Source organism: Eptatretus burgeri, chromosome 8 (genome assembly GCF_056783735.1).
Source record: "Eptatretus burgeri isolate ZD-2024b chromosome 8, Ebu_testis_v1, whole genome shotgun sequence".
In the NCBI taxonomy this organism is placed as follows: domain Eukaryota; kingdom Metazoa; phylum Chordata; class Myxini; order Myxiniformes; family Myxinidae; genus Eptatretus; species Eptatretus burgeri.
In genome coordinates, this window is record NC_140968.1 from 45,814,554 (window position 1) to 45,828,978 (window position 14,425).

General features: G+C 43.8%; 2 protein-coding genes across 16 annotated transcripts in view; both read right to left on the reverse strand.

Annotated features, from left to right (window-relative positions):
• Nucleotides 1-14,425, reverse strand: part of C8H18orf63 (chromosome 8 C18orf63 homolog) — a 211,219-nt gene that overhangs the window by 181,168 nt on the left and 15,626 nt on the right. The gene's annotated exons all lie outside the window — the stretch shown is intronic.
• Nucleotides 1-14,425, reverse strand: part of LOC147021659 (uncharacterized) — a 91,178-nt gene that overhangs the window by 35,334 nt on the left and 41,419 nt on the right. For 10 of the 15 annotated variants that reach the window (XM_085891863.1, XM_085891852.1, XM_085891861.1 and 7 more), the window contains 7 exons: nt 13,976-14,103; nt 10,042-10,150; nt 6,672-7,125; nt 6,068-6,260; nt 4,269-4,459; nt 3,593-3,765; nt 3,143-3,277 (listed from right to left, as the gene is read on the reverse strand). In XM_085891863.1, the coding sequence (XP_085747989.1) occupies nt 3,143-3,277; nt 3,593-3,765; nt 4,269-4,459; nt 6,068-6,260; nt 6,672-7,125; nt 10,042-10,084 (1,189 nt within the window). In that variant the 5' untranslated portion in view covers nt 10,085-10,150; nt 13,976-14,103. Of the gene's footprint in view, nt 1-3,142; nt 3,278-3,592; nt 3,766-4,268; nt 4,460-6,067; nt 6,261-6,671; nt 7,126-10,041; nt 10,151-11,788; nt 11,957-13,939; nt 14,104-14,425 lie in introns of all 15 variants that reach the window. The other 5 variants (XM_085891860.1, XM_085891862.1, XM_085891853.1 and 2 more) reach the window with 4 other exon arrangements.

The window sequence follows — 14,425 nt, forward strand, 5'->3', positions numbered from 1 at the left end:
GAGTATGGTGAAATCCATCATTAAGAGGTGGAAGATGTATCACACAATCCAGACTTGACCCAGATCAGATCACCCATCCAAAATTAGCAGCCAGGGAAGCAGAAAACTGGTTCAAGATGTCACTGTAAATCCGTCAATGACTTTGAAAGATCTGCAAGGCTCTATGTCTGAGATTGCGGTCAATGTTCATCAATCAACAATATTCCATTCCCTTCACAAAACTGCTGGCCTCGATGGACACATGGCAAGAAATAAGCCATTACTGAACTAGAACGACACTCTTCAACAACACAACATTGACAGATATGCCTCTGCACACATAATCACATCATTATACTCACTTGTACCAAGTTTGATTTAAATCCCTGGACCCAGATTCAAAATATTAAATAATTCTGGCTGCCAGACCATGCATCGAATCAGGTTGAAATTAAAAAAACATATATTCCCCATCACTTCTAGATCACGATTGTGTGGTTTCACATCATTTGATGAAGTAGTTCAAGAGAAATAATTTATTTAAGATTTCTGTTCAATCCAATGTGGCTGCCAGACCATGTGACATTAATTATTCGTGAACACGCTGGTGTCAGCAAGGCTTGGGGAAAACGTGAGTGACGTTTCCCTTGTCAAGCCATTCTGGAGAAGAAGGTTTTTAAAAGTTCATTCTTCAAAAAGAATCACAGCTGCCAAACCATGTGACCTGTGACATCAGAAGTGATTATACCCATAAAGTTTTGTCTCGATCTGTTCAGCCGTTTTGGAAAAGAAGATTTTTGAAGGCTTTATGTTAAAACAAAATATGGCTGCCAAACCACATGCCCGATGATGTCATAAATTTTTTCCCCACCATACAATTTAGCCTCAGATGACCCTAAAAATTCTCAATACTGATCGGATAAAAAGTTTGACGTATGCAATTATGACGTCATACCGAAACCACCTTTGACATAATCCAAAAAAAAATAAATCACATTTCCTATGAGGAGTACTTGAGAGATGTCAAGTCTCAATTTTTTTCCATGGAGTGGTTTTGGAGATGCAGAGGTCCAAAATTTTCCTTTTCCTACTTGGCTGCCACATCACATGACCTATGACATCACAATTATCATTAAAACATTCCACCTGAGCCGTCGCACCTATTGCGAAAATTTTGTGTCAATCGGATAAGCGGTTGCAGAGAAAAGAGAAATTTACCACGGACGGATTTACGGACATACGTACAACCCAAAAACGTAATGCCTCTGGCGACTTCGTCACATATAAAAGTCGCATATAAAAGCTCGCATGGAGTTTGGGAAAAAGCATCTTAATTACACTGAAGGCAGGTGGAGAAACGATTTGCGGTCAGATGAGAAAAAAAAATTGACCTTTTCAGTCGAAATTCAAGGCATTACATCTGGCACAAGCCATGGTGGTGGCAGCATCATGTTGTAGGGCTGATTTTCAACAGCAGGGACTGGCAAGCTTATCAGGATAGAAGGGACAATGGTTCAAGATCCTGCAAAGTACAAGAGAATTTGCCTGTTCTCTTCAAGGATTTTCCTGTATATGGCTCCATTCATTGTTCCCTCTATCATTACAATTCAACAAGATTAAAACAAGGCGGGAACACCAAAGGAACTCAGGTTTGAGCAAAAGGTGTGGACATTGCAAACAGGTGTGCCCCGTGCAAACAGGTGTGCTCCCTGAACGTTATCCGACATTATTTCTTCAGGGACATTATTTCTTGAACGACATTCTGACATGTGATGAGACCTGGGTCCATCATTTAACGTCAAGGCAAGTCAGCATGAGCGGAGATATTCTAGTTCCATTCCACCAAGAAAATAAATAAAGGTTCAGACATCAGCCGGAGAGCTTATGGAAACAGCGTATCAGGACCTTGGAATGGATCAATTTGTGTGAAATTTCTAGGATATGTGAAAACTGGTAATGCACACCTCTACATTGACTTGTTACAAAATGACACGAGACAAGCAAAACACGGTCGGGGTTGGGTATGCTACTCCAGGGCATGACTTTCCTGGATGATAACAATCCCCTTCACACGGAAACGTGACCACTACTACTTGAGCAGAGATGGGTTTTGAAGTTGTAAATCATCACTCATACAGTCCAAAGTTGTCATTGTGAATTATATCTCTTTGGACCAAACTAACAAGCTCGAATGAGCCAAGATCCTCGTCCTCTTAATGATGACATCATAAAAATGAATATGACGTCATTGTGACGTATCAGGTTTGCCATAAATTTTCTGTGCTAATGCCTGGCTTGATTCCCGCAAACAAAATTCAAACGGCTTGCCTAGTTTCGGAGATAATGGTATCGGCGATTTCCATTTGCGGCGATATTATGACGTCAACTTTTTTTTCTCGGAAGAATTTCCAAAATCGGAGATGTTTACTGCCTGCACGTGGGCTTTCTGCATATACATGGCAAGTTTCATGAAGATCCAATGAAAACTCTGGGTTGTGAAACAAAAAATGTCAAAAAATAGGAATGACGTCATAAAAATTGATATGACGTCACAGTGATGCATCATATGTGCGGTAATTCATCTCTGCTTATGCCCCGTTCGATTCCCGCAAACAGAAATCAAAAAGATTGCCTAGTCTCGGAGATAATGGTATAGGCGATTTCCATTAGCAGAGATATTTTGACATCATAACTTTTTTTCTTGGAGGAATTTTCAAAATCTGAGATGGTTACTGTCTGCGCGGGGTATTTTTACATATATATGCCAAGTTTCAGGAAGTGTCGATGAAAACTGTAGGCTGTGAAACAAAAACGTCCACAAAAACAACAATGTGAGTAAGACTTAGAGATCCTCCACGAGGATCTAAAAACATCTGTTTACAAATGATGAAGATGTTAAAGAACATCTTAAAATAGCTGCATACCCATATCAAAAAAAAATAAAAAAATGGATGTCTACAGATAGCATCATAGTGCTCCCACAACGATGAAACAAGTGTGAAATGTAGTGTGAAGCAGGAGCATACCAAGAGAAATCAGTGAAGTTTAATCAAACCCACTGTACCTTTTTGATTTTCTAGAAGAAAAAGTCAACCTCGAATAACCCTCATAAGACAAGCACAAATGCACAAACACAAAAAAAATCGATTCCAGAAGTCCTGACCTGACTCGCATTCCTGAAATATTATTTTAATGTCCTTTAGGAAATTCTTCCCGATCAGAAACAGTTCCTCTCCACCGCTGGCTGATCCACGGTGCAAGCTCTTCTTTAGGATTTCGGGCGTCCCAATGGGCTGGGCTGAAAATGCAAACACAAAACAAGTTCAGCTTCATAACAGAGACATCATTTTTTTTTTAATGAAGGTAAAACCTCTTCAACAAGAAAAAAAACAAAACAAAACATAAATGGGTTGCCAGCAGAATGCATGGCCCACCAAATCACAATTTGTCAAAAAGAATACAAATCTCAGCTTGCTTTTTAATCATCGTTCAATTTCCATGAAGCACTAACTCAGCAGCGTGGTTCAAATCGATTGAGTGTTGTGTCATGTTGGAAGGACCTCGTACATACTGCTCGGTAAAGCACCTTAAAAAATCCCACTCAGCAACTCACTGCAAAGGACTGGTGTGGAGGCCACTTGTAGGGTTAATGTGGAGCCATCAGGTCGATCGAGCATAACACGAAAAGCCAGCCTTACTCGAGTACTCTTCTTCTTGCAGCGAGACGAGCCAAACCGAGCCTCGACATCTGCATTTCTGAGCTTAAGGATTCCAATGCAGTCCACGCTGCACAGAGTAATGGCATGGAGACAAGGCCACTCAATTACAAACACCAAAGAAACCTTTTTGTGTTCTTTATCACAAAAAATATTTTCCTTGCATTACAAAAGAAAATCCACTATGTGTTAATTATAGAGGGTTTTGAAACTATTCCTTTATCTGTCCTATATTGCAGCTGGAAGGCTCTGGCTAGGCCATCAGCTTGGTTGTGACTCAGCTTTCCAACACTCAGTAGAGACATCGCAATCTCAGCTCAACACTTGTCTGGAACATGCCAACAATGCCAGAAGTGGTAAAGTCAAATGTCTGTTCAGATTACCTCCCCCACCTCCCTTCCTCTTCTCATTTTCTTTATCCACAATGAGCATGACAAAATCTTTACAACGAGATTAACAAGCACATTTAACAGACATGACACAATGTTTTTTTTTTAATGTTTATAGGTTATTGGACCAATAATTATTTTATCATTGATAAGTACCGATAAGCCTCAAAAGAACTGCACTCACGGTAGGGTCATGTTCTGCTCAGGTTCAAGCATCATCTCAATCACGGAAACCCCATCCACCTTTAGCTCACGGCACTTTGTCGTGTTGCGGCCAAGCACGGGGCACACCTGGTAAAAACCGTGTGGGCGCACCTGCCCAGTATCTGTGCTCACAAAGATCTGCAGTGCTGTAGGCTGGCAATAGCCCAGTAGCTGAGCGATAGGTGAAAAGAGACATTCACATAGTACCTCATCCACAGTTAATTCACACATTTATATAGTGTCATTGTTGTAAGCTTGTGCACATGCATAATGTACACTAAAATTACATCATTTGAATAATAACAACGACGAATAAAAAAACCACACACATGCCGCACACAAATACATGTTAAGAAATGCTTGAATAAGCTGGGAGACATTTTCAATGAATTTTAGGAACAGTTCAGATCTCAGGTCCATCGCCAGGATTTTCAAAGTGGGGGAGGATGCGAATCAAAGTGCAAATTGTTGACTATCCTTAGACCACATGCTAAAGGGGGTGCATGGGGCACCCTCCCCCCCCTCCCTTGGCAAATTTGTTCATTGTAGACTTCATTTCCCACACTTTGGAGAATTATGGAGGCTTGTTTGGGTTTAAGTCATAAAAGTTGAATTTTCGAAATATTCTTCAGAAAAAGGAATTTTAGTTGAAATTTGATTTTCACCGGGAAAGGCTGGTTGGGTGGGTGCGTTCAAACCCAATCCTCTCCCTCCCCTCCACTCCCCGGTGACGGGCATGAATCTCATGATCAACAAGAAGGCATCTCAAAATACAAAGCCCATCCGAGTCTGCTTTGTACTCTAAAGTTGATGAAAACTCTTCTTCTTCTTCTTTCGGCTGCTCCCGTTAGGGGTCGCCACAGCGGATCATCCGTATGATCCGCATAGTGATTTGGCACAAGTTTTACACCGGATGCCCTTCCTGACGCAACCCTGGTCGCCTCTTACGACACAGGGATATGGTACACCTATTTTAACCGGGGTATACACCGGCCCAGTCCACTGGTACTCATTTCGCCGACCTCGGAAGGATGACAGGCTGAGTCAACCCTCTGGTGTATTAATTCAGTGGCCCAACGGGGCTTGAACTCAGGACCTTTTGAATCCCAAGCCGCTGCCCTAACCACTGCGCCAACACCAGGCTAAAGTTGATGAAAACACCAGCTTTAAAAAAAAAAAAAATTTTTTTTAATTAATTTGTGTTATGACGAGCTGAGCTTTGCTGATGGTATTTAACCTTATTTCCACAACATGGATTATTATGCACTGCTGTCTATGTCATTCAATCATTCTACCTGGCAACTGGTGTTGCAGAATAGCATTACAGCAAAACAGGTCTCTTTCATTCCTCTTTTTTCCCGCCTTTGGAATAAACTTCCTCACTCTATTCTTTCCCATTCTTCCCTCCAGGCTTTCAAAACAGCTGTTCACCACCACCTCTTATCTTCCCCCATCCAAATCCTCGATCTTTTCTACCCCCGATAATCCACCCAAGCCCACTTCCTTCAATTCTCCTGCTTTCCTTCCTGAAAGTCCCTGTAATGTCCATCTTCTCCTCGCCATGTTCCCCGTCCCATCCCCATCCCTCTCCCTTCTACAGTTCACCTGTGTCTGTTCCCCAATGTTTTGTCCCTTCCACTCCCACCCCTCTTGTCTCATGCCTCCTTGCTGTGAGTTGTGTGTTAGCTCTCATACGAGCCTCGACCAAGGTATACAAAAAAAAAAAAAAAAAAAAAAAAAAAAAAAAAAAAAAAAAAAAAAAAGGTCAGAATAACAAACCTTTACAGTTGGGAAGCCTTGCTGGCTAACATCCTTCACAGAACCCCGGCTGCCCTCGGTTAGGTAGCGGGCACGGTGCTGTCTCTCTGGTTGCACCAATATCTGGAGCTCCTTCCCCTCAGCCTTGCTGAGAAACTGTTTTCTGATTGGGACAAGTGCATGGCTCACAGCCTTCGTTCCATCATCAGTCCCTCTGTGCACCAGCCACACAAACGACAACCATGCCAAGCCAGGTGGAGTTATTTCATTTGAATAAACAGTGTCTAAGATTTGTGGAGGAGTTTAAATATATGGGGCATGCAGAATACTGATGGCTGGCAGATTTACAAGGAGATTAGCACACAACGAATGGGCAAAACAACAAAGAACATGGGATATGAATTTGGGATCAGGCCCTGAATAATGAGCTATATGTTTAGATGGGAACCACAAGCAGGCCAATTCAAGTTTGTCTTGAACAATGCCTCATCCCGAAACCAGGAAAATCTACAACTATAACATATTCCAAAGCAAAACTAACAAGTATCAGATATCAAATCTAAACTCAAGGTAACTAATCACCTTAACAAGTTGACAAAATAAAAACTATATTGAGCAGGCTCACCCAGATTTGCATCCATCATTTCTCAGCTTTAAAAGCACATAATGAGGGCCATTCGCATCAAAAACATCCACCTCGGTGCTATTGTGCCTCACTGCCCTTGGATGTTGGCGTCGAGACACCTTGCGTGCCTTGCGTGGCATCTGTGCCTCGATTTTTCTGCCTCCATCAATGCTGATCATGCTGAAGTTGGACGAAGACTCATCATGCCACAGCATACTTGAGCCTCCCCCACTATCGGGGCTTAAGCATGACATGTAACTGTTCTCATCCTGAATGTCTTCGGGTGACGGTGGGGGGATATCGAGATATTTTCTGACAGTCTGGGCCTCCCCCCAAATTTTCCCTGCCTCTTGGGAGGATGGCAAAGTACTGAAGCTCGATTCCAGCAAACCACCTTGCTCAATTGTGGGCGAGAGTGATGGACTGCTGGGTTCATCAGCAGGTGGACTTGACTCTGTTGAGAAGGTCAGCAAGATTAGAATATGGCAATAACTGGAGCAAGAGCAAAAAGGCAACGGGTCGTTGAAGAAAGGGAACCTTGTAAAGCTTATCGATCTCAATGCAACATTGCTTGGATTGCACAGAAAACAAAGTAAACTAGACCGCACTCGGTAGAGAGCATACCTCCACCAGGCTGAACAGTTCACATTTTGTATCTCACTGATAGGACAGATCTAGATCCAGACGTGAACCAAAATCTAATTCACTTGTTCTTGTCACCGAACCAACTCATCCACAACCTCATTTGAGATATCATACTTATCTATCGTTTTTGGGCCCATTCTCTCAATGGTGAAGAATCACTTTTTAAAATTCTAGTATCCAGATCCGAATCCGGATCTTCACCTAAATATTGTTGTGGGCCGGGGATCGGTGGCAAGAACGACCACTTGGTGGGGGAGGTTTGCGTCATCTCCCAACAAACTCCCCGGAATTGTAGGCCGTAGCTCGCATAACTCCGCGAGCCGGCGGGTCGTTGGTTGCCAATAACCGACCGTGGTCGCCAATATCTCAACCGCGTAGCGTAGGGTGTATTTGTCTATAACCAATTTACCTAATTAACGACGGAATTTCGACTACCAGGGAAACCACGCCCACGGCATGTCTTGCTCGAACCGGGTCACTCTACCGAATGCGGTAGAGTTCCAACTACCGACTAACAACTCCGGTTCGGGTGAAGCCGAGCGGAAACTGCCAAAGCCGTGCCGGCTGGAATTAATGGATTATCGGGGATAAAACCCCGCCTAAACTCAGATCCGAACCATGCTGGACCAATTCAAGAAGGGACGGAAACGAACTGGGGACATTTCTAACAAGTTTTATTTACAGTAAATGAAGACACAAAGCAAGACTTAACGCGAATATGCAAGAAGTATTTACAATGATCCAAAAACACTTATTCAGTTCTACTTAAAGACGGGCCCACATGCAAACACGCACAAATGAAAAGAAACCCAGAGTTCTTTATTGGACCCTCGCAGCTGAGGTGAGAAACAAGCTGGGGGTCAGAGTTTGTTTGGGTACCTGGCCGTCGGAGAAATGGGGTACTCCATGCTGCGGCACCTGATAATGGTCGCTGGTTTGGTCCCCAGTCGCACGTGTGAGACTCGAGGTTCGTGGCAGAGCTCGGGTGGTGAATAGCGGGGTCCACGGAGGGGGGGGGGGTCGGGTCGCTCTTTCCTTCCTTGTAGACATGCTTTGCTCTGGCCAGCAGAGACATGTTCGCCACCTCGACGACCTTCGTAAGAGCAAAAACCCCTTTCGTGCCAGCAAAAACCCTCCATAGAGACCCACCAAAAACTTTCCAAGACCCCAAAAAGACCCTAGCTTCAGAGAGTGCTTGGGAATTTATGGACCTCCCTCAACGGGGAGGGGCCTTGGTGAACACACCTCGCTGTCCGCCTTTGAATGGACAGGGTCCCACGGCATACCTTTCCAGGGTGGGGCCTTGGTCCCTGCCGGGAAACCCCAGTCACTCTTCCACGTGGGTTCGTACTTGACGAGTAACAGTATCAATGTTGCAAAGGTTATCGTGAAAGAGTAACAACGTTCGTGGGAGCCGAGAAACCGCAACCGTGAGATCTTGCCTTGGCACATCAGGGTGCGAGAAGGCAGTTGGTTGGTGGTGGATCGTGATGGGCCGAGGGGTCATGCAGATGGGATGGTTGTCCAGCTTGTTGGAGGGTTCGTTGGATGTAAAGATTTAATAACCTAACTAAAAAGAAATCGCAATGCACGCCTTTGATTCTCCCACTAGACAAAAGGAAAGGGATCTGACTACACACACACACACACTTAACGACATAACTGACTTTTGGGACATCTGTTTGTTGAATGCAAATGGTTTCCAGATCCGTAACAATATAATCAATTCGTCCTTGTAGCACAACTGATCTGTCCACCAAATTTCGTCCAAATCCGTCCACAACTTTTTGAGATATCCTGCTCCCAGACAAACAGACAGACAGACGGGATGAAAACATAACGTCCGTCCCAATTGAGTGGCAGAGGTAACAAAAAATACAGCAAAGTTCCCTTTTCTTGGCACAAGTTGTTTTTTTTTTATACAATTATGCAAAACCGTTTACAACGATAATGCAACATTTTGCAACTCCATGATGCAAGAGTTTCCATTAAAAAAAACAATAAAAAATAAAATGTCTTGTCTCCGCTACTGAAGGTGTTTAACCTTATTTCCATCATGGAAGACAGACGTTATGCATTCAAACGCTTGTCTATTTGTTTGTTTGTTTGTGAGCATGATATCTCAAAATGTAACGGACAGATTTAGATGAAACTTGGTGAACAGGTTAGGTGTGTGACAGGGACAAATTGATCAGATTTTGGCGAAGATCGGATCCGGTTGTTCACCAAAATCTGGATACTAGATACTCTAACTATTCAAGTGATTTTTCCCTATTGAGAGATAGGGTCAAAAACGATATAATAGCACAATATCCCAAACAACTGTGGATGCATTATGACAAAACGAGGTGGATAAGTTCACTATGTGACAAACCCTATCAGTGGGATACAAAACGTAAACTCTTCAGCCTGGCAGAGGTATGCACTCCACTGAGTGCCATTCTCGTATTGTATTTTATTACCAAAAGTTAACGTAATAGAACCACAACGGCCTCTTTTGGACGTGGGCAGATCGTGGAAACTACAATGGGCCAGTTTGTGGTGGCTTCAATACCTGGAGAATCAATATAATAACCTTATTCTATAAAGCTCCATTCCCAAATGAGCTACAAAGCTATTCCTTTTTTCATTTCCATTCTATTTGAAATAACAAGCCCTAATGTTTCAGTAACTGGGGTTTATGCTTCTGTAACTCTCTCAGCTCCTTTTTCCACCCAATTCATACCAGGGGAAGGTGATGTTGTTTCTTCATTCTCCATGGTGGTCATTTCTCAACTGATTGAGCTTTCTCGCCCAGCGGTGCTGTACTTAACCCATGGAGACCTGGAGGCAGACTAGAACAGCATGATAAGTGTTGGACAGTGAAGATAAAGCACAATATAGAGTGAATATGGAAAAGGAGGAGATACACAAATGTTCGGTTTCCAATACAAGTCGATAAAGAGAAAGACGGATGTGTGTGGAGCCATTTGTTACATACCATGACATGAGCAGGGAAAATATAAATGTACACACAAAGATACGCAATTAACTTTGGTGCAGGAGGAGGCCATTCGGCCCATCATGCCGGCGCTGAACCGACCCCAATATCGTAACTCATGCACATACAAGCTACAGTACCTAATAGTTCTGCTAATATCCCCATACCCATCTAACTCCAATACATCCAGGTACCCATCAAATTACCATGTATATCTATCCACCCCTCTGCTGCCACTACCTTCCCAGGGAGACCATTCCATGCATGAACCACCCTCCGATTGAAAGACCCTTGCCTTAAAACTGTCCTATCACTCAACTTTTACCCTTAAGCTATGGCCCTTGTTAATATACATATTATTACATTTTTAGGAGGGGGGTAGATATTGCCATATAACAGATAGAAATGTTTTGAGTAGTATGGTCTGTGTACGAGTAGTTAGCCTATGCTGATGTGATTAAGTATGGAAACGCGAGCTCAAGAATTGTCTTTCTTGTTTGAATGTGCATCATGTGGGGTATGGTGCGTGATAATAATGGTGCATGGTGTACCATATGGGGGATGTCCACAGACAAAGTTGGGCACTAGAAATGGATCGCCATTGTCTCACAAGGAGCTCCTCCACCCTTTGACAGGTTTTGTTTTTAATCCTGCTGGAAGTCCATAGTCATAATACACCCTCCTCACCAGAAAACCTGGTGTGAGAGATGGTACGCACACCCTGCAAGTCTGTATGTATATATTTGATGGTTAGGATGGTGGGCTTGGAATCCTAGGATCCTGAGTTCAAATCCTACTTAACTGTTGAATAAGTACCAGGTGGGGTCGACTCTGCCTGTCATCCTTCCGAGGTCTGCAAAATGAGTGCCAGGTTGCTGTATCCTGTGTCGGAGTGGTGACCTGTCCAGGATAGTGCCCAAGAGCCAAGGAGACTTTTTAGGCAGCACCAACGCTCTGCACAGAGAATGGTCCCAAGGGATGGATGGATTTTGCTTGACACTACGGTTGGGCTTTAGTACCTCCCCTCGAGGGACAAGCGGAGAGAAAGGCTTAGGCAGCACCAACGCTCTGCACAGACATATATATATATATATATATATATATATATATATATATATATATATATATATATATATATATATATATATATATATATATATATATATTGTTACGGTTGTGGAAATTCACAGAGCACCATATAGGTCCTTAGATCAGTCAGTGATGCCGATAAGTCCATGTTCAGATAGATTTCCCCACTGTTGTTTAATGGGATTTATTAGTGTCACCCGGGCTGTGATCTTTGAGTTAGCTGTTTTTCTTTTGCTATCGTTATTTTGGACCAACCACCACGCCAACCACCAACCACCTTCTCCACCATGCCAACCACCTTCTCCACCATGCCAACCACCCTCTCCACAACAACGACATCTCCTCACCATCTCCCAAACCGCATCTCCCCCGATACCCAACAACACGAACAACATCGCCTCACCTTCATCTCCAAAACGACGCCATCTTTGCGCCAGCCACGGCGAGTCCGCATCAAACGGCATCGCTGCAGGCACACGTGGGGGTCCGCTCGCCGTGTGGGTCAGTGATCTCACGCACGTTCGCTCGCCGCGCAGGGTCGCTGATCTCGCGCACGTCCGCTCTGTGCAAGCTTCATCCGAGATTCGGATCAAAAGAGAGAAAGGGGCGGTGCTAGTGGAGATCAGAGGTGAGGGATCAAAGGTCAGATCTCGCCTCACAGACCCAATATAAGGGCAAGCTGTACGCCAAGTGCAGTGAGTCAGTGGAGTGTAAGTCTGGAGAGGTCGAGGAGCCGCGTAGAAGTCTGGAGCCTGAAGCCTGCAGTCGGTGGAGAAACTGAGAGCGGAGGAGACGCGAGCGCGACAAAGCCTGCTGTGCCGCGGAGAGCTGCGTGTTCTTGTGCGAGCCGGAGAGAGCTCGCCAACCAGCTCCAAACGGTCCAAGGTGATCGGGCTTCAGAACGGTCTGAGCATCGCTGAGGGACGAACGGGTTCTTAAAGATAGCATGAACTCAAAAAGAGCGAAGACCCGTTTGTTCCTCTCAGGCGTTGCCGGCCGGGGCCCGAATCACCAGGCCGCGGCTGAGCTGCGGTTACGCTAGCTGCCGTGGGGAAGGAACGTCGCGGGTCGCCCCAACGAGGAAGGTAACCTGCGTGGCCTCCACGGCTCCGTGCAATAAAGACCCAAAGAGGTCAAGTCTGCCCCTCGTCTGTCCTGGGGCTTTTCTTTGCTTTCAAATGAATGTTGTGGTGCCATCTCCGCAAGTACAACTGTATAAGTGACTGTACATAATAAATACATGGTATTAGCTCTTTCCTTTGCATTGTGTTTGGCTGTATAATTACATGTGTGTGTTTGTATTGATTCCATACCTGCATGACTGTATACGTGTGGGAAATAATAAATGTGCTTGTTTGAATGTGAACCTGTTCGTCGTGTCATTTTCCCCATTGAACTGCCGTATTGCATTTCGGAATGGTGGCGGGCTTTTTGATAGCCGATAAAAGAATCGGGTCCAGTGAGGTCTCGCGATAATACCCCGCTCGGTTATCCCAGAACAGAACGAACCGCTTAAGCGGTTCGTGTCCAAGCAGACCTCGCTGAGGCTGCCCGCACGAATAATTAGGTACATCGACAATTCGGCGATTGACCCTGTCGCTCGCAGGTAGAATATCGACTAGGCCATGGTGTGCGCTTGGAGCACACCCGTGACTGGTTTTCGGCGTTATTCTGGAAAGTCACGACTGAATTGTGCGTCCGGTGGGCGTACAGCGGCTGTCCACACGCCGGCGGGCGGAGAATTCGTAACAATATATATATATATATATATATATATATATATATATATATATATATATATATATATATATATATATATATATATATATATATATATATATATATATATATATATATATATATATACATACATATATGTTGTTGTTCGTCTTTCGGCTGCTCCCGTTAGGGGTCGCCACAGCGGATCATCCATTATGATCCGCACACTGATTTGTCATAGGTTTTATGCCGGATGCCCTCCCTGACGCAACCCTGGTCGCCTCTTACGACACAGGGATAAGGATTGGGTTTCACCATGATTCCGGGCTACCCTACACCCTCTCATAACGCGGCCCAGTGCAGAGCACCTGTCCTCAAGCGATCCTCCAACCCAAGCCTCCGAGTAGCCGGATTACAGGCGCATGCCACTCAGCCCGGTATAATATAATATATATATATATATATATATATATATATATATATATATATATATATATATATATATATATATATATATATACATATATATACACACACACACACATATATACATATATACACACATCCACATATATACAGTGCCTATAGAAAGTCTGCACCCCCTTTCAAATTTTTCAGCTTTTGTTGCCTTATATCCTGGAATTGAATTTCATTAGATCATACTTTTTTCCACCTTTACTTACACATCGTAACTCACAACTTCCAAGTGAAAAACAAATTCTACAAATTAAAATAGATATTTTGGCAAAAATACAAAACTCAAATATCTTGGTTGGATAAGTATACATCCCACTTATAACAGCAATTGTAAATTAGCTCAGGTGTAACCAATCACCTTCAAAAATCACACACCAAGTTAATTGGCCTCCACCTGTGTTAAATTGCAGCGATTCTGATTATTTCAGAATACAATCAGCTGTTCCTGTAGGTTTCCTCTGCTGGGTCGTGCATTTTACAGCAAAGACTCGACCATGAGCACCAAAGGAGCTTTCAAAAGACCTATGGGATAAAATTGTGGAAAAGCACAGATCAGGGGATGGGTATAAAAAAAAGACTTCAAAGGCCAGGAATATCCCTTGTGGCACAGTTACGACAATCATGAAGAAGTGGAAGGTGTATGGTACCACTAAGACCCTGCCTAGATCAGGCCGTCTCTCCAAACTTGATGACCAAGCAAGGAGGACACTGATCAGAGGCCATCAAGAGGCCAATGGCAACTTCGAAAGAGCTGCAGGCCTTGATGGCAAAAGCTCGTCACAGTGCGCACATGACAACAATATCCCAAGCACTCCACAAGTCTAGCATGGTACATTAGGGTGGC